Source organism: Hemiscyllium ocellatum, chromosome 25, assembly GCF_020745735.1.
Source record: "Hemiscyllium ocellatum isolate sHemOce1 chromosome 25, sHemOce1.pat.X.cur, whole genome shotgun sequence".
In the NCBI taxonomy this organism is placed as follows: domain Eukaryota; kingdom Metazoa; phylum Chordata; class Chondrichthyes; order Orectolobiformes; family Hemiscylliidae; genus Hemiscyllium; species Hemiscyllium ocellatum.
In genome coordinates this window covers 9,032,635-9,059,621 of record NC_083425.1, presented here as the reverse complement: position 1 = coordinate 9,059,621, position 26,987 = coordinate 9,032,635, and the positions used below count along the sequence as shown (strand labels likewise).

Here is a 26,987-nt window from a genome sequence, read left to right as displayed (position 1 = left end):
AGATATTCATTGATGGCAACACCATTGAATGTCAAAAGGTGGTGGTTAGATAGTCTCTTACTGGAGATGTTTATTACCTAGCATTTGTGACACAGATGCTACTTGCTATTTGTCAGGCCAATCCTGGATATTGTCCAGATCTTATTGCATTTGAACATGGATTACTCCAGTATCTGAGGAGTTACAAATGGTGCTGAACAGTGTGCAATCTGTGAACATCTCCACTTCTGACCTTATGATAGAGGGAAGGTTGTTGATGAAGCACCGAAAGATAGTTGCGCGTAGGACACTACCCTGAGGTACTCCTGCTGAGATATGCTGGAACTGAGATGATTGACCTTCAAAAACCACATCTATCTTTCTATAAGCCAGGTATGACCACAACCTGTTGAAAGTTTGCCCCTGATTAGAGTTTTGCTGGGACTCCAGGAAGCCACGCTCAGTCGAATGCAGCCTTGATGTCAAGGGTTGTTACTCTCACATCAGCTCTTGAATTCAGCTCTTTTGTCCACATTTGAACAAGGCTGCAATGAAGTCAGGAGCTGAATGGCCTTGGTGGAATCCAAACTGGGTGTCACTGAGCAGATTATTGCTGAGCAAGTACTGCTTGGAAGCACTGTTGATGTCACCTTACACCATTTTACTGACAATTAAGTGGAGGCTGAGTGGGCAGTAATTGGCTGGGTTGGAAATTACTTACTTTGTACAGGGCATACTGAGCAATTTTCCACATTGTCGGGTAGGTGTGCTGCAACTCTACTGGAACATCTTGGCTAAGGGAATGGCAAGTTCTAGAGCACAAATCTTCAGCATTATTACCAGAATACTGTCAGGACCCGAAGATTTTGCACCAGCCAGTACCTCTAACCATTTCTGAATATCACATGGTGTGTGAATCAAATTGGCTGAAGACTGGCTTCTGTGATGCTTGGGACCACCAAAGGAGGTAGAAATGAATCATCCAGTTAGAATTTCTGGCTGAAGATTGCTGCGAATGCTTCAGCCTTATTCACTGATGTGATCAGCTCTTCCATCATTGAGGATGGGAAAATTTGGGGAGACTCCTTCTCCAATGAGTTCCTTAACTGCCCACCAATTATGATTGGGTGTAGCAGGACTGCAGAGCTTAGAGCTGATCCTTTGGTTGTGGGATCGGTTCACTCTGTCTACCATTTGCTGCTTATGCTGTTTGGTATGCAAGTAGTCATGTTTGGTAGCTTCACCAGGGTGACAGCTCTTTTTTTTAAGGTATGCCTGGTGCTGCTGCTGGCATGTCCTCGTGATTCTCTATTGAACCAGAACCTCCATTTGCCTTCGGAATTCACCTAGTAAGCTACTACTAGGTGCAATTAGGATGGTAATAAATGCTTGTTCTAATAAAAATGTGCCATTAAAAAAAGTGAATTGAATTATCATACCTTAAAATAGAATTTTTAAATATAAAAACAAAACACAAACTTTTAGCATGCATGAATTGAAGCTGTAAATCCTCAGTAAGAAAGGCCTTAGCAATGGTTGACAAAGGTGGCTGACACATGAAGTAGTAGTAAGCAATTACCAAGGATTATAGTGAATAATCTTCCAGTATGTTTTGTTAGATGGAGAGCTGGATCAATTAAAACACGAAATTAAAGCCAAGCGTTTTAATTAGCGGTCTCCTCTATTACATACATAGACTTTCTGCATCATTCAAGTCCAATTATTAATAGATGGCCCAGGAAAAGGTACTTAGAGGTAAACACTTTTGGTGTACGGCTTTATCTCACAGCAATTAATAATCTGGCATTTACACGCAAACCAAAAGAGAACACTTGGCCTTTTATATAAATTGTAAGAATCTACCTCTTGTAAGAAATGTTTTTGTAACGTTAGACAAAACAATCCAACAGAATTGAGGATGCTGGAAATAACACAAACAGAAACTGCTGGAAATCTCAGTTACTGCACTTGAAACATGAACCTTCATTTCTCTCCACAGATCCTGCCAGACATTGAGATTTTTGAGCAATTTCTGTTTTTGCTTCATAATATTAATCTGTCGGAAGGGAATCATCCTTTGCTTTTATTAATTAATTCTTTAGGAATGAAATAGAATTGAGCATTTTGTGATTTTTGTAAATATGACAATTTTTTACCCACAGGAAATCCAATTAAAACTAGTTTGTTAAGATTTTCCCTCAGTGTTGTCAATAACGTACACAGAAAAACAACACAGAACTATAGTCTTAGATACACTAGTCACATTAATCTGCATTTCCAGTTCCAAATCAAGTTCTCAAGCAGAAGTATCAACGATGCTATCCCCAGTTCTTTCGAAAAACAAACTCCTATCACTGACGTTGTGGGAGAGGCTGAAGTGATGCAGGCTTCATTTAAGGACTTAGTTGTTAGCAGGAAATTTGAAATTATTCCAAAAATGTTAAGCAAAGATCTCTTCAAACTATAATGGTTCATGTAAAACAGGAAATACTGGGAACAAAAATATTTCCTTTGCTTTTTAATCAATATTGGCTGGCTAGTCATAACTAAATATGTTATATTAAAATGACAATATAAGTTTTATAATGATGTGATATATGTCAAAAAAAATAGATGAAAAGAAGTGTTCAAATCGAGCTTTTCTTGGACAGGGTCATCAAAAGTCTTGGAGTAAAAGCCAACATGAACGTTGTTAAAATTAGATCAATCGCGTCAAATAGGTGACTAGGATAGATGGCAATTTCAAATTATACATGTGGGTACTTCTCAAATCTACTTACAACTACAGAACCTCTGCCAAATAATATTATGCTTTTTGAATAAGTACCTCTGGTTTTCTTCTCGTTCTGCAGGCGACATCATCCGATTCTTTGCTTTCAAGTGCTCAATGACAGCATTTTGTTTCATTACAACCTTAGCAACAAGGAAAAAATTGATTAATTCATAGAAGATAACAGATAATAAAAGTACTAAAGATGTTCAAATTTGAATGATTAGTTGAAAGAAAGTTCTCAATTGATGCAGCGTGTTTTGGCAATACCCAAGGTTTTTTCTTCTGGGCTATGGTGTGTGTAGGACCATCAGTGGAGAAAAAAAACACAAAAAAGGAAGGTCGACACTTTGCTAAAGAGAGTGAAGGAGATAGAAAAGTGAAATTCAACCAGCACCACATACATTCACCCAATGATAATATGGATGACATTCAACTTCACATCTAAGGTAATTCCAGGTGCTATTTTCTTGCAGGTAAAAACAATGATTGCAGATGCTGGAGACCAGAGTCTAGATTAGTTAGTGGTGCTGGAAAAGCACAGCAGTTCAGGAAGCATCCAAAGTGAAGTAAAATTGACGGTTCGGGCTAAAGCCCTTCATCAGGAATACAGGCAGAGAGCCTGAAGGGTGGAGAGATAAGTGAGAGGAGGGTGGGGATGGGGAGAAAGTAGCATAGAGTACAATAGTTGAATGGGGGAGGGGATGAAGGTGATAGATCGGTCTGGGGGGGGGGGGGGGGGGGGAGAGATGGAGTGCACAGGTGGAAAAGAAAGTAGGCAGATAGGACAGGTCATGGGGATAGCGCTGAACTACAAGTTTGGAACTGAGGGGAGGTGGGGGAAGGGGAAATGAGGAAACCGTTGAAGTCCACATTGATGCCCTGGGGTTGAAGTGCTCTGAGGCAGAAGATGAGACATTCTTCCTCCAGGCGTCAGATGGTGAGGGAGCGGCGGTGAAGGAGGCCCTGGACCTCCATGTCCGCGGCAGAGTGGGAGGGGGGTTGAAATGTTGGGCTATGGGGCGGTGTGGTTGATTGGTGTGGGCGTCTCGGAGATGTCCCCTAAAGCGCTCTGCTAGGAGGCGTCCAGTATCCCCAATGTTGGGGAGACCACATCAGGAGCAACAGATACAATAAATGATATTGGAGGATGTGCAGGTAAAACTTTGATGGATGTGGAAGGCTCCTTTAGAGCCTTGGATGGAGGTGAGGGAGGAGGTGCGGGTGCAGGTTTTGCAATTCCTGCAGTGGCAGGGGAAGGTGCCAGGATGGGAGGGTGGGCGTGGACTTGACCAGGTAGTCACGGAGGGAACGATCTTTGCTGAAGGCGGAAAGGGGTGGGGAGGGAAATATATCCCTGGTGGTGGGGTCGTTTTGGAAGTGGCGGAAATGTCGGTGGATGATTTGGTTTATGCGAAGGTTGATGGGTGGAAAGTGAGCACCAGGAGTGTTCTGTTCTTGTTACGGTTGGAAGGGTGGGGTCTAAGGGCAGATGTGCGGGATGTGGACGAGATGCGTTGGAGGGCATCTTTAACCATGTGAGAAGGGAAATTGCGGTCTCTAAAAAAGGCCATCTGGTGTCCTCTGTGGTAGAACTGGTCCTCCTGGGAGCAGATACAGCGGAGGAATTGGGAATACGGGATGGCATTTTTGAAGGCGGTAGGGTGGGAAGAGGTGTAATCCAAGTATCTGTGGGAGTCGGTGGGTTTGTAAAAAATGTCAGTGTCAAGTCAGTCGTCATTAATGGAGATGGAGGTGTCCAGGAAGGGGAGGGAGGTGTCAGAGATGGTGCAGGTAAATTTAAGGTCAGGGTGGAATGTGTTGGTGAAGGTGATGAATTGCTCAACCTCCTCGCGGGAGCACGAGGTGGCGCCAATGCAGTCATCAATGTAGCGGAGGAAGAGGTAGGCTTTGGTGCCGGTGTAATTACGGAAGATCGACTGTTCTGTGTAGCCAACAAAGAGACAGGCATAGCTGGGGCCCGTACGGGTGCCCATGGCTACCCCTTTCGTCTGGAGAAAGTGGGAGGATTCGAAGGAGAAATTGTTAAGGGTGAGGACCAGTTCGGCCAAATGAATGAGTGTGTCGGTGGAAGGGGACTGTTGGGGACGTCAGGAGAGGAAGAAACGGAGGGCTTGGAGGCCCTGGTCATGGCGGATGGAGATGTTGAGGGATTGGATATCCATGCTGAAGATAAGGCGTTGGGGGCCGGGGAAACAGAAGTCTTGGAGGAGGTGGAGGGCGTGGGTGGTGTCTCGACAATGTGGGAAGTTCCTGGACTAGGGGCGTTAGGACAGTGTCGAGGTAGGTAGAGATGAGTTCAGTGGGGAAGGAGCATGCTGAGACAATGGGTCAGCCAGGGTGGTCAGGCTTTTGGATCTTGGGAACGAGGTAGAACTGAGTAGTGCGGGGTTCCCAGACTACGAGGTTGGAAGCTGTGGGTGGGAGATCTCCTGAGGTGATGAGGTTCTGTATAGTCTGGGAGATGATGGTTTGGTGATGGGGGTGGGGTCAAGGTCGAGGGGGCGGGAGGAAGAGGTGTCCTCAAGTTGGCGCTTGGCTTTGGCGGTGTAGAGGTCAGTGCGCCAGACAACCACTGTGCCCCCTTAATCTGCTGACTTGATGGTGAGGTCGGGATTGGAGGGCTGCGCGTTGCGAGGGAGAGAGGTTGGAGTGAGGGATTGACAGGTTGAGGCGGTTATTTTCTCGCATGCAAGGTCACATCGAGAATAAAATTCACTAATTACACTCAGAGCCCCTCATACGTGGTTGATCCAATTAATTTCACTTCATAGGTTTGACAAGGAGTAGCATTAAATTCTGAATTGTTGACCAAATTTAAAGATTAGTTACAAAAAAAAATTCAGTCTGCAATGATGATTTTGCCCTCATTTGTTTTGACATTTCATTTATAAACCTACCAACTACATAACTAGACAGATTGCATTGTGCAGAGATCCTGACAAGGAACACATTTCCCTCAGCCTCATGCTGTGCCATACCACCACAAGTAGTATGGGGAGCAATCAAGACGGAAGATAGGTAAATTTAGGAACTAAACCAGGAGTGTGGCAATCTTAAAGCCTTTTATAATGCAATACTGTAGTATTATTGACCTACTTCCAAGAATTAATTTAAAACTTGTTTCAGGCCAGAGTTGATGCACAAATTGTGAACTGCAGCTCTTAAATTCAATTTTAATTCAGCATTTCAGAAAGGCAGGAAGCGGAGGGAATGATCTTTCTAAACATAAAGGACAAGAAACTCCAGCTGTTCCTGTGCATCTCCAAATGGAAGGGCATGTATGAGCTCAGGTGCCTTGAAGAGAAAATAAATTCAGAACAGAACTCTGTACAATGGTGCAAATTCATTGTTTAAACGCAGAGTGTAATGCTATATTTTTCTACTGAACTTGATTCACAAGTAATGGTAGGAATTCTCAAAATCTTGGCAGCTGCAACAAAAACCACTTACAAAAAGGTACCCAGTGAATACATTCAATTTCTCATATCAAGAGTTTTTCACCTGTTTCTGAATAATTTCGTTTTGGTTTGTAGTCTGTAGCATGTGCTCCCTCTTTGCCTCAATTTGCAGCTGTTTCTTTTGCTGTTGTTGCTCACGGATTTGTTGAATTCTCTGTAGGTGCTCCTGGACACTGGCTGTTTGCACACTGACCACATTCTGAATCTGTTGAGCTGCAGTCAGACCTGGTTGGTGAATCTGAACAGGGACCTGGAGTTTAATTTGATGCTGAACCACACCTGGGGTTACCTGAGGCAGTGCTTGGGTGTCAGCTGCCATCTGATTTGGAGCTTGAGGATGAAGCTGAGGTTGTGGAGTTATTGTCTGAACAGTGGCTTGATGTTGCTGAGGCTGTAACTGTGGCCGCGGTGGAGACTGTACATTTAGTTGATTTCCAGCTTGGGCTGGAGGAACTTGCGTTTGGGGTGGGGCTTGTGTTTGGACAACAGGATGAACTTGTGGTGGAGACTGTATCTGGACCACAGGCTGAGCTTGTGTTGGTTGCGTTTGAGCAGGCTGTATGGAGGTCAATGACTGAGAGGCGACTGAAGTCTGAACAGCAGAAGGTGGTGGAAGCGGAGGTGGTGACTGGATCGGAGTTTGTATTTGTTGTACATGTGTCTGCACCTGTTTCTGTTCTGTTGAAGCTGCAGAATAAAATTAAATACAATATATTCAGTATCTCATGCGAATTATACACGATTTAAAATTGCAATATTAAGTAAAACCAGTATTCCATTTAAAATAAATTGCAACATTATTAGTACAACAACTTAGAGAAGTTAACTTCCTGCACCAAATTAAATTAGTTTTAATGTTTAACTGCAAAGAAGCAAAGCATTTGAGTATCATTTTTGTCCTCAAGAACACTTTTATTTTTATTCTTCAGTTCTGAAGAGTCATATCAGACTCAAAACATTAATTCTGTTTCTCTCTCTACAGGTGCTATTAGACCGACTGGAATTTCTCATATAGTTAATCTTTCAGATTTCCAGCATCTGAAGTATATTGCATTTTTATTGGGTCTGTGATATCCATGCACATGGATTCACTGGCTAGCTGTGTTGTGTTGAAAGTAAAAAAAAAAGTTCATTTTAGAGGAGCTGAGCATGTTTCGAGAATACATTCCCCAAATGTTCACTTACAAATTTTTTTAACTAATAATTGAAAATAAATGACAGCTAGGGAATTGCCTTACTTGGTGCTGTTGTTGCAGAAGCTACTGTTGTTGCAGCAGCCGATGCCGTTACTGTTGACAGAGGTGTGAAAAGGAATCTCTGAATTGTTCCACTTGGCATGGCTGCCTGCATTAGCTGTTGTCCTGGCCCAGGAATTACTGATACACCTTGTGGGATAAGCTGAAGCTGTCCAGTTGTTTGCCCCTGTCCTTGGATCACCACAGTCAATCCCTGACCTCCACTCTACAAGGAAAGCAACATGTCACCAATTAGAAAAGTTTTACCTGCATAATTATGCACATCTTTCAGCAAAAAAAGGTTGCTTCCGAGATTTTATAGGAGTTGCGAAGGGGCACGATGGCATACAGAATATGATAATAAAAAATTAACAGCTTGCAATTAGTAGTGAGCTGAGAGATTTTGTGGGTTTTCTTCTTCTCTGAAGAAACTCAAATTTTAATACTGTGCTTTGCTGTTAAAGAACCACACATCACCAAACTTTGAGATAAGTGATGGATTCAATTGTACCTCATGTAATAAGATTTTACAACTTCAAAATCACACCTGAATGCATCAATGTATCGTATGGTATATATTAATAATGTGTAGAATTAAACTTTCAACAGAGCTTCAAATAAGAAAATCCTCTGTGCATTGGCTGTTAAAATTGCTGTGCTTCAGAAAAGAAAACTTTAAAACATGATATGACAGTCTTATGACTTGGAATTTTCAGGAACGTTAACTTTCAAAGCAACAAATTGAATTAACTTTTAAATTTTGCTGATATGGAACACATGCTACTGACAAAGGAATGCATGGTATTGACAGTTAAATAGGCATTTTATAATTGCTCAAATCTGCTGTTAAAAACATTCCCAAAATTATGTGCAATTCCCAGTTTAATCTCCACAATACTAACCTGTCCTTGCGTGAGCTGGGTTAGCTGGGCCATTGTTAATCTGACCTGTCCTTGTTGTGGCCGCTGGGCTGGCTGTTGACCTTGTGGTGTGGCAGGCCGGCTTTGGAGAGGTTGCATAGCTGTCGTTGATGTAGTCACCATCTTCTGGGTTGAACTCTGAACTAAATTACCTGTACTTGACACAGTTGTTACTGGCTGTCCACGGATAATCTGCGTGACTACCTGTTGGTTTTGAGCTGCAAGGTAAACAAAGCAACTATATTAAGTTTAGTTATGATTTCTTTAGTTAGATGAAGTCACAATGAATACCTGCCTTCTATATTAGAACAATATACACTGAAAAACTTTTGCCCAACTTTACATTAATTGAAATGCCTAAGATTATTCTTCTTAAATGTAAATAATATGCAGCCTTAGTTTGCACATTACATCAACTGCTTACAAACCTATGACATGACAAACTATGGAGCAACATCAGAAAAGATAGGAAAGAAGTTAAAAAATTAAGAAAATAGAAACAAAGTGGGGGGGGGGGCGACAGAATGATGACTGATTTGAATGAGATGAATAAATCTTCCCGGATTCAGCATTGGCTGAATGTATTTAACAGTTTCTGTAGTGTTATAAAACTCTATGATTCCAATTTGGTGGTCAGAATCCAAATTCTGAACTTTTGTCACTGCAGGAGAGCATATAAAACTACATACCGTAGAAGTGAATAAAACATACATCTAAAACAAAACCCTGCACGCAACAAAATTAGTACTTCAACATTCCAAGCACTGTGGGCTTGCTGACAGATGTTGCATGTGATCACTAAACAGTGAGGACCCACTGAGGAAAATACATAGGTATGAAGTATTCATTTCTGTGGAATGAACCTTCCAGCTCAGCAAGCAAACCTACATGTAGAAACTGGGTAGGTAAAAATGGAAGGATAGCAAGCTTGTTCAAAGGTAGTAGAATGGCCATTGAACTGCAATGGTTGGAGGTGACAAACAGGAAAGGAAGGGCAACCTCATCAGGTATTTATTATAAATCTTCAAATAGTGGAGAGGAGTACAAGAGAGCAGATTATGAAAATCTGCATGAGCAGTAGCAATGTGATAATTAGTGATTTCAATTACCTTAGGGAAGATTGGGAAAGGGTAGAATGTGGGTCATGGAAGGGGAGAAATTCCTGCAATGTGTACAGGAGAACTTTCTGGAATAGTACATTTCCAGTCCTCTGGCTGTGCTAGATCTAGTTCTAGGAAATAAAGCAGGCTAAGTGGAGAAGCTCAGCTGGGGAGCATTTGGGAAATGGCAATCACAATAAGGTTCAGTATTACATTGGAAAAGGATAAAAATCAGTCAAAGATTAAGAACAATGTAGCACAGGAACAGGCCCTTCCACTCTCCAAGTCAACACCAACACATTATGCCCTTCAATAATAAAAGTGCCTTCACTTACAGAATCTGTACCCCTCTATTCCCTTCCTACTCACAACTGCTTGAGATCGCAGATTGGAATAGGACAGATTTTAGGGGGCTAAAATTTGAACTGGAGCAGATTGATTGGAAATGCAGTATGGTGGATAAAACAGCAGATGAAAAATAGGGGACTTTCAAAACGGAGATGACTAGGGTGTAAGTTAGTACCTACTCTTGAGAAATAAATGCTAAAACTAAAGTACTCTGGATGACTAAGGATATTGATGAGAAAATAAGGAAGAAAAAGGAAGCACACAATGCATACCAAAATAATAATAGCAATATAAATCAGAAAGAGTATCTCAAATGCAGGAGAGGGGCAAAGGCTGCATTTAGGAAGGCTAAGAAGAAACATGAGGAAAGGATGGCAGGCTGCACTAAAACAAATACTAAAATACTCCTTCAATAATCCTAATAGTAAAAGATTAGTGATGGACAAAGTGGGGCCCAAAAGGAACAACCAGGGCTACTCACTGAAGTAAAAGGTACAGCATAGGTATTAAACAGTACTCTGCTTGTCTTTCCCGAATTAAAAAATGTAAACAATTGCCCAATTGAAACTATGGGCATTGAACAATGGATCATTATAGTTTTAGACAAAGAGGTGCTAAAAAAGGTTAGCAGCACTTCAGGTAAAGACACCGGCCCAAGTGGGGTACATTCTAGATTGTTGAGAAAAGAAAGACAGCAAATTAGAGCTGTTGACAGAAATCTGCCAGACCACTCTGTACACAGGATTAGTACTAGGAGGATTGCAAACGTGACACTTGTTTAAGAAATGTGCGAAGGACAAACCCAGGAATCTATAGACCTGTCACCTTGATATCAATAGTGGGAAAAGTGATGGAAGCCACAGTATGGGACTAAGATAAAATATATACTTCAGAGAAAAATAAGTTAACAAGGCTTTGTCCTGGGTGGGTCAGGTCTGACAAGTTTAATTGAGTTGATGTTTGAGAAATATAGTGATGAACGTACTTGCTGGGAGTATACCTTGCTGGACCATCAAAGGTGTACGGATAATAGCTTTGCCAATAGTTGCTGCCTGCTGAAAAGGTGCTCTTATAACTGTAACGCCAGGACGTATCTGTGTTGCTCCTCCTGTTGTAAGGACCTAGCATAAAAGATCCCAGTACATTAATTTCAAAATGGTAACGCTAATGCCAAAGCACTCTATTAGAGCATGTAGGTAAAAGTTGTATTCAGTACTTTTTAAAAGCCATCAGACAATAAAATTTAGCAAAACTAGAGAGCCATGCCTAACTGTTGACATTCTAAAAGAATTAATTTTTTTTTACATCTCTGGCACGATGAATGAGCTCAAACTGTTCAATAGCTGACTGCAATATGATGTACAAGGTTCTACGGACTGCAGATATAAACAAAACTGAAGCTGCCTAAAGACCATGCAAAAAGACATTACCATATATGCAACAGGAACCAACCTTAACTGATGCGTAACTGGGAGACATCCAAAAATTTATTTCTGATCCCAGCCAGTCTCTCAGCCGTTTCAAGCTCAAGAAAACGGCCATAGATCTCTGAATAAAGAACGGGTCTGAGGAAGGTGGAAATTGTCCTCAGTTTTACAATCCCACATTGTCTCAAATTGAAGGAGGGCAAATTACTATACAGAAATGAAAGGCAAAGTGTGAAAGTGGGACATCAACATGACCCATCTTCTTTTACAGGTGTGCTGATAGATGAAACTGATCAAGGTGCAGAGTCATTGCAACATGCCCTATTCAATAATGCAGCCATTAGTGCCAATGAAGAAAACAGCTCAAAGAGGTCAGTTTTCAGGATTTGCTACCAAAATAATCAATGACTACTGATTTAAAACGCAGAAAACTGGAAGAGGAAATGAAAAATGGAAACAATAATTAATTCAAGAATGAAGCCAAGATGGAGGCTATTGATCAAAACAAACTCCATCTTTCCCAAACATTCTCTGGAGTTACCGACAGCCAGATCAACTAACCTGGGAAATGTTTCTGAGCTAAAATACAAAGAACTGCAGATGCTGGTGTTCAGAAACAAAAACAGAAATTGCTGGAAAAACTCAGCAGGTCTGGCAGCATCTGTGGAGAGAAAGCAGAGTTAATGTTTCGGATCCAGTGATCCTTCTGCTCTGCTCCGTACATCATAGCTGATTCTCACACCTACTTTCCTGCCCTCTCCCTGTAATCCTTGAATCGCTACTAATCAAGAATTTCAGGTCTACAGAAAGAACATTCTTCCTCAGATAAGGAGACCAAAACTGCACAAAATGTTATAGGTGTGGCCTCACCAGAGTGCCTTGTAGAATTGCCTAGAGACATCTTTGTTCCTGTACTTAAATCCTTGTTATGAAGGCCAACATAGTTGTCTTCTTTCCCGTCTGCTGCACCTACATACTTCGATTCAACAACAGGTGCATGAGGGCACCCAGATCTCATTGAGCATTCCTCTCCCTCAATTAACAATTAATAATCTGCCTTCCTGTTTTGCTACCAAAAGGGATAACCTCTAGTTTATCCACATTATACTGCATCTGCCAACTCACTCAACCTCTCCAAATCACAATACTATACCTCCGCATTCTCCTCACAGCTCATCCTTCCCCTCAACAGTAGGGTTCAATTCCCACAACACCCGAAGGTACCATGGAGGAGCGTCCTTCTCAACCCCTTTCCCTCACCTGAGGCATGGTGACCCTTGGGTGAACCACAATCTCTCCAGTAAGAGTGCAGCCTTATGATCTCTGGGCAGCATTACCATTATCAAGAGTTCTGACTTGTTACCTTCAGGAATATTTGCAGATATTACATTATATGAGGGTATTCAACTTAGAATTTTCATCAATTGGTGAGAAGTACAACGATTACTTTGTTTATCAAATGGGAGTTGAAAAGAATGACAAGATTAATTCAGAATGCAAAAACATTTGTTTTTCCATTCAGGAGTTTACTATAATTTTGATGACAACTGCTTCATTTCTTTTATTTATTACCTAATTTTCTACTGCTAGTTAAATTTACGGTGGTCCAGAATAACAAATTGCTGGAAAAAGACGTCTTATTGAAGATTTTGATCATCAGGAAAATTCACAAAAGTATCAAATCAACATTTATGCTGAGGGAAGTGTTAACTGTCCAGCAAGGATGCTGTCATGGACAATGCATCAGTAATGATAATTGATCGTTAATAGTCAGGCTTGTTTAAATCAGAAACTTTCACTGTTTGGTAAGGGTAATGCCCTGAGAAATGAACAGTGAATAACTATCAATTTGAGTTGAAACAAGCACTGTGCATGTATACGTTCTTTCAGTTTGGTCTTGATCAAGGGAGGCTTACACATATTAATAGATAGAGGCAGTGGATTGAGGGGTTGACCTAAGTGTGATGGCAGATGTCACAGAGCGGTTGCTGTCAAATTGCAGTACATGAATGAGGATGGCCCAAGACAGACAATCATGGCACATCTTGAAAGCAGATCTTTGAAGAGGAGCAGCTACAACAGGTGGAACAAACATTCACACACACTGTGTGAACTACTAATGGGTTGTAAACAAAGCACATTTATAATAATCTAAAGGTATAGTGAATAAAAATAATAAATACCTGTACCTGCTGAGTTGTAGCTGTTGTACCTGGTGCATTCTGTCGCAGAGTTACAGTCGTGGCCCTTGGCTGGAATGAAGTAAAGGTTTGCTGGCTGGAAGTAGTGCCCGATGGAATGATTCCCAGAACTTTCTGCTGCACCTGAACTACACCTACAACGAACAAGGCAGAAAACAAAAACAAAGACAATTTGCAAATAACAATGGCACAAGGTCATAAACCAGCAGCATATAAAAGGTTGCTTCAGGCAAGTAGATATTGCAGAAACTTAAGTTCACAGATGATGTAACCTTACTGCTAACACCTGCCGACAAGAGGAAGTACGGAAAAGGAACCAGAGGAAGGAACGCCAGTGACAAGGCCAAGGACCGATTTCCACCGTTCAGACGCACCTGCCAAACTTGTGGTTGGAGACATGGACCTATGATCATGCTTATCAACCACAAAGGATCCACAGAATCCATGACTTGGGATATAGAAACTCCTAGGTGGACAACTAGACTTGGTAGCAAGTGATTGCTGCCACCATAAAATCTGACAAGTCTATATGGGAAATTACTAGAATGCTAGCGAGTTTTGACAAGATTTGCAGCTCAGATTCAAATTCTGGATTTAAGTTTGCTGGCTAAGCTGAAAGATTCGTTTTCAGACGTCTCGTCACCATACTAGGTAACATCAGTGAGCCTCTGATGAAGCACTGGTGTTATGTCCTGCTTTCTATTTGTGTTTAGGTTTCTCTGGGCTGGTGATGCCATTTCCCGTGTTGGTGATGCCATTTCATGTTCTTTTTGTCCCAAGATAGTAGGTGGGGTCCAAGTCGAAGTGTTTCTTGATAGAGCTCCGATTGGAATGCCATGCTTCTAGGAATTCTCATGCAAGCCTCTGTTTGGCTTGTCCTAGGATGGATGCGTTGTCCCAATCGAAGTGGTGTTCTTCCTCATCTGTATGTAAGGATACTAGAGAGACCAGGTCACGTCATTTTGTGGCTAGTTGATGTTCATGTATCCTGGTGGCTAGTTTTCTGCCTGTTTGTCCAATGTAGTGTTTGTTACAGTTCTTGCAAGGTATTTAGTAAATGGCATTTATTTGAATAGTTGTCTGCATAAGGTCTTACAAGCTCATTTGCTGCTGTTTTAGTTTGTTGGCATGTTTGTGGACTACCATGATGCCAAGAGGTCTGAGTACTCTGGCAGTCATTTCAGAAATGTCTTTGGTGTAGGGGAAAGTGGCTGGGGTTTCTGAGCACATTTTGTCTGCTTGTTTGGGTTTGTTGCTGAGAGAAATCAGTGGACTGTGTTCACTGGATACCCATTCTTTTTGAACACGGTGTTTCAGTGATTTTCCTCTGCTCTTTGTAGTTCCACTGTGCTGCAGCATGTGGTAGATTATTGAAATATTGTTTAATGCTTCGTTTGTGGGTGTTGGGATGATTGCTTCTGCAGTTCAGTATTTGGTCCGTATGTGTTGTTTTCCTGCAGACACTGGTTTGAAGTTCCCTATTGGCTGTTTGCTGCATTGTGACATCCAGGAATGGCAGTTCAATGTTGTTTCCCTCATTAGTGAATTTTATGCCAGTAAGGATATTAGAGATGATGTTGAAGGTTTTGTTTAGCAATGACAAAAGTGCTATCCACATAGCGGACCCAAAGTTTGGATTGGATGGCTGGCAGATCTGTTGATGTTCAAGTCCCTGCATTACTGCCCCTGCTAAGTACCCTGATATCAGAGATCCCACGGTTGTTCTGTTGGTTTGTATGTAGGTTTTGTTATTGAAAGTGAAGTGGGCGGGAAGGCATAGGTCCACTCGCTTGACGATGTTGTCCTTGCTGATGAAGTTGGTGGTGTTTGGCATATGGGTCTTTGGTTCTGCTAACAGCATAGTCAGTGTTTCTTTGGCAAGGTTGATGTGAACAGGACTGTTATTTCAAAGGAGACCATTATTTCATCCTCTTCTATGTGGTGTTTTTGATGGTGTTCAGGAATTCTTGGGAGGAGTGAATGGAGTGGCATGAGTCTTCTACTAAGTGATTTAGTCTTTGGTGTAGTTCCTTGGCTAAACTGTATATTGGTGGTCTAGGTAGTGAGACTATGGGTCTGAGGGGGCTAGCGTGGCATTCCAACCAGAACTCTACCAACACACACACACACACACACACACACACACTTGGACCTCATTCACCACGTTCTGAGAAAAAGAATGGGAAATAACATCACAAACCCAACGAAACCTAAATACAAATAGAAAGCAGGACATAACACCAGAATTTCACCGGAGGCTCACTGATGATGTTACCTAGCATGATGATGAAACATCTGAAAACGAACCTTCCAGCTCAGCAAACCAACTCACATCCATTACTATAATGCAGTTGAGAGGTGGCTTACTGGAATGATCGAAAAATGAGGGGTTTGTCATATGGAGACATGCTGAATAGTTAGCCCTATACACTCTGAAATTTAGGAGAATGAGGGGGGATCGAATTGAGGTATTCAAGATGATAAACGGTGTTGATAATAGACTTAGAGTGGATGCTTCCTCTTGTGAGGCATTGTAGGACGAGTGATCATAGTCTTAGGATAAGGGGTAGCAAATTTAAAACAAAATGGGAGAAGTAGTTTCTCCTCAGAACCGTTGTGAATCTGTGGAATTTGCTACCTCAAAGTGTCGTGGATGTTGGGACAGCGAGTAAACTTGAGGAGGAGTTAGACAGAGTTTTAATTAGTAATGGGTTGAAGGGATATGGAGAAGGCAGGAAAATGGAGGTGAGGAGCATATCAAGGCTGAAAATGTGTTGCTGGTCAAAGCACAGCAGGCCAGGCAGCATCTCAGGAATAGGGAATTCGACGTTTCGAGCATAAGCCCTTCATCAAGTTCCTGATGAAGGGCTTATGCTCGAAACGTCGAATTCCCTATTCCTGAGATGCTGCCTGGCCTGCTGTGCTTTGACCAGCAACACATTTTCAGCCTTGATCTCCAGCATCTGCAGACCTCATTTTTTTACGTGAGGAGCATATCAGCCGTGATCAAGTGGTAGAGCAAACTTGATGGGCCAAAGGCCTAATTCTGCTCCTATCTTATGAACTAGAATTAGTCATAAGAAAACACTGACAAAGATTTCAACAAATCAGAGGGAAAAACAGGATATGAAGATGAATTGTCTGAGGATTCAATATTTGTGAATGTAACTTGTTTGGATTTTAGGAATGCATTCAATTAAGGTTTCTCAAAGCAAATGTTAGCAAAAATAAAAGTGCATGGATTTGCACTTCCTTAACTTTTACTCTGAAAACCCTCATCATCTGTTCCATTAAGATCACTTAACCTAATATCTACGCTGGGGAAGTTGATGCAGAGTTTGCAATCAACAATGGGATAACTGAACACCAACAATTTTCAAGGAAGTAGCTTTTCCTATGACAGGTAGGTCATGCTTGACAAAGCTAATTTAAGTTTTTGAAGAGGTGACTACCATAGTTTAGATTAGATTAGATTACTTACAGTGTGGAAACAGGCCCTTTGGCCCAACAAGTCCACACCGACCCGCCGAAGCGCAAGCCACCCATTCCCCTACATTCACCCCTTTACCTAACACTACGGGCAATTTAGCATGGCCAATTCACCTGACCTGCACATCTTTGGACTATGGGAGGAAACCGGAGCACCTGAAGGAAATCCACGCAGACACAGGGAGAATGTGCAAACTTCACACAGTTGCCTGAGTCAGGAATTGAACCCTCACAGTCTGGCACTGTGAGGCAGCAGTGCTAACCACTGTGCCGCCCATGTGGATGGAGAATGTCTATGGAGGCTGTTCATGTGGACTTTCAGAAAACATTTAAGTGCCATACAAAAGACTTAACGAAGATAAAAACCCATGGAACTTTGTGCATATTATTGACATGGCTGGAAATTGACTGAATGGCAGGTGACAGAAAATAGGGATTATGAGTAGGTAAAATCTTGGAGGAGAAAGTGAGGTCTGCAGATGCTGGAGTATCAGAGCTGAAAATGTGTTGCTGGAAAAGCGCAGCAGGTCAGGCAGCATCCAAGGAACAGGAAATTCGACATTTCGGGCATAAGCCCTTCATCAGGAATGAGGAAAGTGTGTCCAGCAGACTAAGATAAAAGGTAGGGAGTAGGGACTTGGGGGAGGGGCGATGGAGATGTGATAGGTGGAAGGAGGTCAAGGTGAGGGTGATAGGCCGGAGTGGGGTGGGGGCGGAGAGGTCAGGAAGAAGATTGCAGGTTAGGAAGGCAGCGCTGAGTTCGAGGGATTCGACTGAGACAAGGTGGGGGGAGGGAAAATGAGGAAACTGGAGAAATCTGAATTCATCCCTTGTGATTGGAGGGTTCCCAGGCGGAAGATGAGGCGCTCTTCCTCCAACCGTCGTGTTGTTATGGTCTGGCGATGGAGGAGTCCAAGGACCTGCATGTCCTTGGTGGAGTGGGAGGGGGAGTTAACGTGTTGAGCCACGGGGTGGTTGGGTTGGTTGGTCCAGGTGTCTCGAACTCAGCACTGCCTTCCTAACTTGCAATCTTCTTCCTGACCTCTCCCCTCCCACCCCACTCCGGCCTATCCCCCCTCACCTTGACCTCCTTCCACCTATCACATCTCCATCGCTCCTCCCCCAAGTCCCTACTCTCTACCTTTTATCTTAGCCTGTTAGACACACTTTCCTCATTCCTGATGAAGGGCTTATGCCCGAAACGTCGAATTTCCTGTTCCTTGGATGCTGCCTGACCTGCTGCGCTTTTCCAGCAACACATTTTCAACTCATTACGAGTAGGTACTCAAATTGGCAGGATGAGACGAGTGGGATCCTACAAAGATCTGTGTCAGGGCTTCAATTATTCACATTACTTATTAATGACTTGGATAATGGTATATAAAGTCATATATGCAAATTTGCTGATGGTGAATAGGTGAAACTGGGGCAGATGGATTTCAATGTGAGCAAATGTGAGGTTATCCATTTTAGACCAAGTATAAATCAGGGTACTTTCTAGATGATATAAAGTTAAATACAGTGGCTATCCAAAGAGACTTGGAGTTCAGGTGCACGAATCTTTAAATGCCAAGGACAGGTGTGGAAAATAATCAAGGCAGCTGATGGAATGCTAGCCTTTTTACATAGAAAGCTAGATACTGATGTTATGCTGTAGCCATACATAATCCTGTTTCTACCCCACGTGCAGTGCTGACAGCAGGTCTGGGCATCACACTTGAAAAAAATGTCAACCTTGGAGGAAATAAACCATTTGTACATAAGAATGATATCTGGACTTCAGGGTTTAAGTTATGAGGTGAGTTTACATACATATGACCCTATTTTTTTCCCCAGATTTTAGCTGGTTAAAAGATGATGTGAATGAAGGCTTCAAGATATTAACAGGAAAAGTCAGAGTAGATAAACTATTTCAGCTGGTTGGGGGAATCAAGAACTACGAGCATGTCTACAAATTAGAACAGACTATTAGTAGACAAGTTAGGAAAATTATACGCACAAAGCATGTTAGAGATTTAGAACTCACTTTTGCAAATGGCAGTGGATGCTGGATCAATTGTTAATTTTAAATCTGAGAAACATAAACCTTTGATAAGAAAAGGTCTTAAAGGATATGAGCAAAAGACAGGTATAAGGAATTAGGCCACATATTAGCTGTGATCTAATTGAATGGTGGAACAGGCTGAATGGCCTACTCCTGGTGTTATGTTCTTGTATTCAAAACATTGACTCTGTATCTCTATTCACAAATGAGGTCAAACCTGTTGAGTTTCTCTAACATGTCAGTTTATAATAGATAGTAAATGCATGAGGCACAAGCACCACTTATTGGGCGGCTCATGAAAAGAATCAGATCTTCTCCAGTTCATTCATTTCATGGGGCATCTCTCAAATTGTGATGGGGAAAATGACAAATTTCTCAAGCAAGGTTTCAGCTTCCACGAGAACAATCCAACATTGACATTTGATACTGACAGAAGTGCCTTATAGTGTACCAATTCACTTTTTTTTCCTTTTGAAAAGGTACACAATTCTTCAGAAACCAGTTTGCACATAAAAATGGAGCTGGGTTTATATGAGCATGAATGAGAGCTACGCCTTTCTTACTTACTTACTGTACGTGCAAACAAAATACTCCAAGCAGAGCTCTGCTCACATGCCAGTAATCTGAATCTGCCACTTGCTCTTCCCTTTTCTAAGATTCCAAATAGTCAGTCACAATGCTTTTGACCATCCCAACTGAAAGTTTAATTCGTCATCACTTGCTACAACACAAACATTTTTCATAAATGTATTATACAACTGTATTATACAACTGTACTTAGAAACATGTTGCAAGCTCTCAGGGTTTATAACTAAATATATCATGTGAATATAAATATTAAGTTTGAAACACTATCAAATTGATGCAAATGAGGTTACATTAGCAGGCCAGGTTATGATTTCTTGTGTGCATTCCTTCAAAATTGTAGATTTTCTATCAAGAGCTGCAAGATGCATTGAAACACTACACTGAAGACTTGAAAATCCAGTTTAAAATATACCTAGTGAATTTCAACTGAGGGTTCACCTTCCTTCTCCTGTCCAAGTGGGACTGCAAATCTTGATAAATGAAGTTAACCACAGTTGTCACTACAGATCACACTATCCCAACCTGCCCACTGTTGCTTCCTTAAGTCATAAAAGGTGCCAGCAGTAATTTTCTCCATTGATTCAAAGCTTTATGTATAAATTTTAAAAACAAAGAAAAATGGAAAACACAAAAGTGAATATAAATTTACTGATATGCTAAAAGTATTTGGAGCTTTAGTTAAATTCCAGCAGATGACAATATATATTAAGAGTCCTGTGATTTAAAATATGCACTATGAAATAATATTCTCCATTCTACCTCCTTGCGTGGTTGGCACGTTGACAGTCAGGATTTTGCTGTTTGCAGAGAGTGGAAGCTTAGCAGTTATCACCTTGCCAGTCATGGTTACTGGACTGCCTGTTATCTGGAAAGTTTGACCCGTGGTGGCAATGGTTGTACCTGTGGTAGAAACTGTGCTGGTAACTAGAAGGAAACGGATGAGAAATATAAACAACAGTTAGACTTTCACTATTTCGGTGACATCTGAGACTTATATTTGAACAATGAGCCAAGAAGTCAGTTGCTCAGCTTTCACATTACCAAATTAAAACTCAGCTAATATTAATTCAAAGTGTAATTAAATTAAGACTAAACAAAAGGTAACTTATTTACTATAAAAAGTGTGTTTACATGAGAATAACTTTACATGAGTGAATAAAAGGAATGTTTTGGTTCATTAGCTATTTTAATATACAGACCAAGCAATAGGAAAAATAAAATAAGTAACTTTTCAAGAAGGTACCTTTTAAGGAAAATAAAATATTTTCAAGATTTATTTATTTTCAAGCTATAAGACAAATACATTAATCATACATGCAATAGTTCCCCGACTGACAAAAAGATACACTTTTAAGAGTGTGCAAGATATTTGTCCAACGTTTCCCTTCAACCCTGTGATAAATTTAAGGCTCTCAACATCATGCCAGGTTAATTGAGTCAAATGGAGTTTGTGTTCCTCAGGAATACATTGCATCATGACAACAGCAGATTAAAGACATGGCAATTTATTCAATGACAATAGGACGTTTGACAAAAAGCTACAAACCTATTAAGGCAAGCAATATTGGATTAGTGATGCATCCTAATTCAACAATAAAGCAAAATCAAAATGTAAAAATTAAAGCCTTAAGAGTTCAACTCTGGCCTGTGCTCCCAATGAAATCACTGGGATAAAGATGATAAAAATATTTTACACAGAAACAAAGTTCTGATTTTCTTCCCATCTTTAGGGAGGTGTCTGCTTAATGTCACTGCTGAGGTTAAGAACACTGTGCATGCAATCACACATGATCAGACTTATTTATTACTTGTCTCTCAAATATTAATGCACTGGCTGTATCCAGAGATACATACCTGACCCACTCTGGCCCTGCTTGATCCAGGTAGCAAAACTCTGTTGAAAATTCTTGTTAGGCTGGAATGTTACTGTAGTTGGTGAACCCACTTTTGTGGTTGTAAATACCACCTTTGTTCCTGGGGAAACCTGTCCTGTCAAAGAACCTACCACTAACTTCTGGGAGGTGGCAACAGTGGTAGTAGTGCTGTTGGTTGTAGATATAGAAGAGGAGGAATTTGGAGTGGAAGATAACTTCTGCTGCTCAAGACGTTTCTGTTAAGGCAGAATAAAATTTATATAAGGTTTGCCTACACAGCACCAGTGCATATATTTTCACAAGATAAAAATCAAAGACAATGCATAGCAATATTCCTGTTTTTGGTTGTAGTCTCAGCAAAGATTCACAGACGAGATATTCCAATGTTCTCATAGGCTCTTCTCTCACCCCATATGTGTGTAAATTAAGCCGTACTGTTCACACATAAGCACTGTAATACATTAACAGGCAAGGTCTTACCACTTATGGCCAAACAACTTTGCTCATTTTCAGATTACTGTACATGAACATAATAATGGATGCGCCAGGGTTGGACTGGGGCGGTCAAAGTTAAAAATCTCTCAACACCAGGTTGTCGTCCAAAAGGTTTATTTAGAAGCACTTATTTTCAGAGTGCTGCTCCTTCATCAGGGGGCTACCTGATGAAAGAGCAACAGTCCGAAAGCTAGTGCTTCCAACAAAATCTGTTGGACTATAACCTGACGTTGAGGGAGTTTTAACCATGCTAGGATTGGAATTTCTTTAGTTTCAGTAAGGCATTCGACAAGGTTCCCCATGGGAGACTGATTAGCAAGCTTAGATCTCACGGAATACAGGAAGAACTAGCCAATTGGTTACAGAACTGACTCAAAAGGTAGAAGACAGATGGTGATGGTGGAGGGTTGATTTTCAGACTTGAGGCCTGTGACCAGTGGAGTGCCACAAGGATCGGTGCTGAGTCCTCTACTTTTTGTCACTAACATAAATGATTTGATGCGAGCATAAGAGGTACAGTTAGTAAGTTTGCAGATGACACCAAAATTCGAGGTGTAGTGGACAGCGAAGGTTACCTCAGATTACAACAGGATCTCGACTAGATGGGCCAATGGGCTGAGAAGTGGCAGATGAAGTTTAATTCAGATAAATGTGATGTGGTGCATTTTGGGAAATTAAATCTCAGCAGGACTTTACACTTAATGGTAAGGTCCTAGGGAGTGTTGCTGAACAAAGAGACCTTGGAGTGCCAGTTCATAGCTCCTTGAAAGTGGAGTCACAGGTAGATGGGATAGTGAAGGCGGAGCTTGGTATGCTTTCCTTTATTAGTCACAGTATTGAGCATAGGAGTCGGGAGGTCATGTTGCGGCTGTACAGAACATTGGTTAGGCCACTGTTGAAATACTGTGCGCAATTCTGGTCTCGTTCTATCGGAAAGATGTTATAAAACTTGAAAGGGTTCAGAAAAGATTTACAAGGATGTTGCCAGGGTTGGAGAATTTGAGCTATAGAGAGAGGCTGAACAGGCTGGAGTGGTTTTCCTTGGAGCCTCGTAGGCTATGGGGTGACCTTATAGAGGTTTACAAAATTATGAGGGGCATAAATACACAAAGTCTCTTCCCTGGGGTCAGGGAATACAGAACTAGAGGGCATAGGTTCAGGGTGAGAGGGGAAAGATATAAAAGAGACCTAAGGGGCAACTTTTTCCACACAGAGGGTGGCACGTGTATGGAATGAGCTGCCAGAAGAAGTGGTGGAGGCTGGTATAATTACAACATTTAAGAGGCATTTCGATGGGTACATGAACAGGAAAGGTTTGGAGAGATATGGGCCAGGTACTGGCAGGTGGGACTAGATTGGGTTGGGATATCTGGTCGGCATGGACGGGTTGGACCGAAGGGTCTATTTCCATGCTGTACATCTCTATGACTACAGAGGAAATAATATTTCAATATCATTACTTATACAGGGAAAAGCTAAACAAACCATTTGATTAATCATCAAATTTGTGATATGTGGCGTGGGGGTGTGGAGAGAGCAGAATATTTCCAAAGTAATATTTGCTGCCAGAGTTTAATGCTTTTCCAGGTGGCCACACAACTCTCTAAATGGAATGATCCTCCACAAAATAGCACTAAGTGTCTAAGAGCATTGGTAGTCTACTAACTTGACACTGACTAGATCTTTTGGACAGAAGATTTCATAGAATAGAATCCCTACAATGTTGAATCAGGCAATTTCGTCCCTCAAGTCCATACCAATATCTGAAGAGCATCCCATCCAGACCCACCCCCATCCCTGTAACCCTGCATTTGCCATGGCTAATTCATCTAACTTGCACATCTTCGACTGTGGGAGAAAACCAATGCAGATACGGGGAGAATGTGCAAACTCCACACACACACACATTCACCTGAGGCTGGAATTGCACCTGGATCACAAAATTAGTGATCAGGTTTTCTACACCTGCATCACACAGGGTATTTTGCTCCCGACAACCCTTGACAGGAGGTATGTGACTACCAAAGGTCATTTGTAGCACTTCATACTTCTTATGCCATTCCAAGTCAAAGGATACAAGTGTACTAATATTACACTCTCAGTATTAAAGAGCTCAAAATAGTTTACAAAATAAACATGTTAAGACATCAAAATAATAACTCTTTCCTTCATGACCCTACAATGTTAAAAGAATGAATTCTTTTAAGAATAAAAATTAAATTCAATGCAATTTACTGACAGGTGGGGTGAGGAAACTTCATGCCTTCCCACCTGTTGAGCAGCCAATCGCTGCTGCTTAAGCTGGGCCTCCAGTTGGGCCTTGAACTCTTCGGATTTCTTCTGCTCACTAACCTTTGCTTGCTGCTCAGCAGCTTGTGCCTTCTCCTTTTCCACCCTGAAAAACAAAGAAATACATGACCAAATCATTGTTTAAGAGTGGTGACTTTATGCAAAAGAAAAATCAGCTAAATGCTATGCTTTTACATTTTGCTAACTGATGCATGGAAAATCCCTACAGCTAAATATTGGGTAAAAGATCAAAAGAAATAGGTGCAGGATTAGCATTCAGCCCTGAAACTTATCCAGCCACTCAATAAAATCATGGATGGTCTGCCTCAGGCCTCAAACTCCTCTTTCATAGCAGCTTCCCAGAGCCCTCAAATTGCCAATATTTTAATTATTGTTTTATGATGACCAAAACTCCATACCCTCGACACAGACTCCATCCTTTTCATTGGCAAGCACTTGAGACTGCATGAAAACGTTCACAACATTGGCGCCATTTCAGCCAGAGATGAGCTATTCACCACATAATTGTGCCATCACTCAATTCACCAATCTTGTGGGCAGGATTCATCAGATTAATGTTCCCTTCTGCTCAGGAGTTTGAATCCAGTCAAACTGAAGCAGTGACGTTTTTTTAAAAAATGTAATTGAGCAAAACTGGCACTGTTAAATAGAGCTTTTCCTAATTCAAACACTCACCTTGTGTTTCGATCATCATTAACTACTTCCAAATCAAGTATAACAAGCCAAATATGAACTAAAGATCAATCCCACCCCTAAAGCAGCTATCCCACAGTCAGAGTGTCACCACCAGTATGTATGGAATTTGGACCAATAGAAAGTGGATTAATTTTGTCCAAACTCAGTTCACTGGAAACCTTTACAACCAGAAAACAGAGGGGCAAGTCCATCAGTCTGGATTTAAGCCCTGTGCTCACTTTGCTATCCAGTTTCCCAAAACAAATTGAGAATGACCTCAAGTCCATTTATCACATGAGTCGTTAAGAGTCAGGGATGCATTTCAGAGACATTGTCTAGACATTCATCGTAATTAGGTTGTTATTTTAAACGGAAAAATAAGTAGGGAACTGTCCTCAATGCTAAAGAATTCCACAGATTCCACAAACTTCTTTGAGAACAAATGCCTCATCCATCTCCGAAATGTGTGATCCCTTATCCTCAAGGATAGAAGATATGCACAGTTTTCCATTTCCATTATTTGTACCATTTGTTTACAACCATAATAAAAGCTAACAGGTTAATTATTTTCCCTAAAACCACAATGATTCAAATAGAGCAACGTAAATGAAAATATATCCAAAAAATCTTCATGGAATTGTTAATTCTACTTTTACTTGAGTCAGAGTGTGCCTGGTAATTCAAGACCATATTACTTAAGAGACCGGTTAGTCTGATGCATTTTAAAAAGTTAGATTGGCATGCTAAAGATCTTCTGAAAATGTCCTTTGAAATGTATATTAGGGACACTGATATTAAAAGTAAATCAAATTAATTTCAAGTATTTCCAAATTCTGTACATTAATATTTTCCCTACACATTACAAACCTTTTTTTTTAAACACATCTAAAGTTTCAACCCAACGTCAATCTCTAAGTATTAGAAATTCGTTGGCACACAAGCGATAACTTCTAAAATATCCCACAAACATTTACTTTTTTTGTTTCCAAGAAACCAGCATACATGAAATTCAAATAGCTTTGAATAGGTGTCGCAATTTTCCACTCAAACTTCCTGGTCCAGTTTTACATTTTGCACTGTTAAGATGGCACATGAAGTATTAGGTCTAGAAGTTTTGAGACAATTTGCAAGTCTCAAATATGTAATTTCATAAATTCACCATCCATTAATTAAATAGACATACAAGCAAATCTAAAGTAATTGCAGTGGAGAAATGCATTAGATTGAAACCAGAAATGGTAGGACCATCCAATGAAGAGAGATTAGTGACCACAGGTGCAGTCAAACCAAAGTTTAGAGGAATGAATTCAGATCTATTTGAAACGTATAAAATTCTAACAGGGTTGGACAAACTAATGACGGGAGAGGTGTTCCTTGATTGGGAAGCTACAGCAAGGGGTCACGGTTGCAGGCTACAGGGCAAGTCATTTAAGACCTAGATAAGGAAAAAAACTTCTTCACTCAAAGGGTAATGAATTAGTGTAATTCTCTACCACAAATGGTTGTGGATACCATGTCACTGCATATATTCAAGTGAGCAATTGATACATTTTTAGATTTTCAAGTCATAGAGGAATATGGACAGAAAGTGGGAATATGGAATTGAGATGGAAGAGCAACCATGATCATACTTCATGCCAGAGCTGGCTGAATAGCATATTCGTACTCCTAGCTTCTTGGTCAAGTAAAAATAACATCTCTGCTTAGCTCACTAATCTTGCACTTATTTATCATAGAACCATCAAACTTAATCAGTTTGCAGCATAATGAAAATAAATAGTCTACTGAAGATTTGTTAGTGGCTAAAATGACTTGCTATTGTACACTGAATAGATATAGACATGGACCAAGTCGGTTCTACCTCTCTGCAAAACTGCGAATTTCCCACAAATCCAGTTCTTCCTCTGGAACCCAGGTCTCAATTATTACAGGACCAGTCTGCTTTGGGGCCTCCACCTTCTTTGGCCGTAATGCACTAGATCGAAGACCTTTTCTCTGTGGTGTTGGAGTTTCTTCAAATGGGAAAACAAACAAAAGATTAAAAAAAAAG

General features: G+C 41.0%; 1 protein-coding gene across 14 annotated transcripts in view; it reads right to left on the bottom strand.

Annotated features, from left to right (window-relative positions):
- Positions 1–26,987, bottom strand: part of bptf (bromodomain PHD finger transcription factor) — a 152,647-nt gene that overhangs the window by 26,056 nt on the left and 99,604 nt on the right. For 8 of the 14 annotated variants that reach the window (XM_060844739.1, XM_060844746.1, XM_060844750.1 and 5 more), the window contains 10 exons: positions 26,799–26,949; positions 24,224–24,347; positions 21,438–21,693; positions 20,343–20,507; positions 13,445–13,596; positions 10,820–10,955; positions 8,369–8,604; positions 7,470–7,692; positions 6,275–6,918; positions 2,807–2,892 (listed from right to left, as the gene is read on the bottom strand). In XM_060844739.1, the coding sequence (XP_060700722.1) occupies positions 2,807–2,892; positions 6,275–6,918; positions 7,470–7,692; positions 8,369–8,604; positions 10,820–10,955; positions 13,445–13,596; positions 20,343–20,507; positions 21,438–21,693; positions 24,224–24,347; positions 26,799–26,949 (2,173 nt within the window). The remainder of the gene's footprint in view (positions 1–2,806; positions 2,893–6,274; positions 6,919–7,469; positions 7,693–8,368; positions 8,605–10,819; positions 10,956–13,444; positions 13,597–20,342; positions 20,508–21,437; positions 21,694–24,223; positions 24,348–26,798; positions 26,950–26,987) is intronic. The other 6 variants (XM_060844740.1, XM_060844751.1, XM_060844743.1 and 3 more) reach the window with 3 other exon arrangements.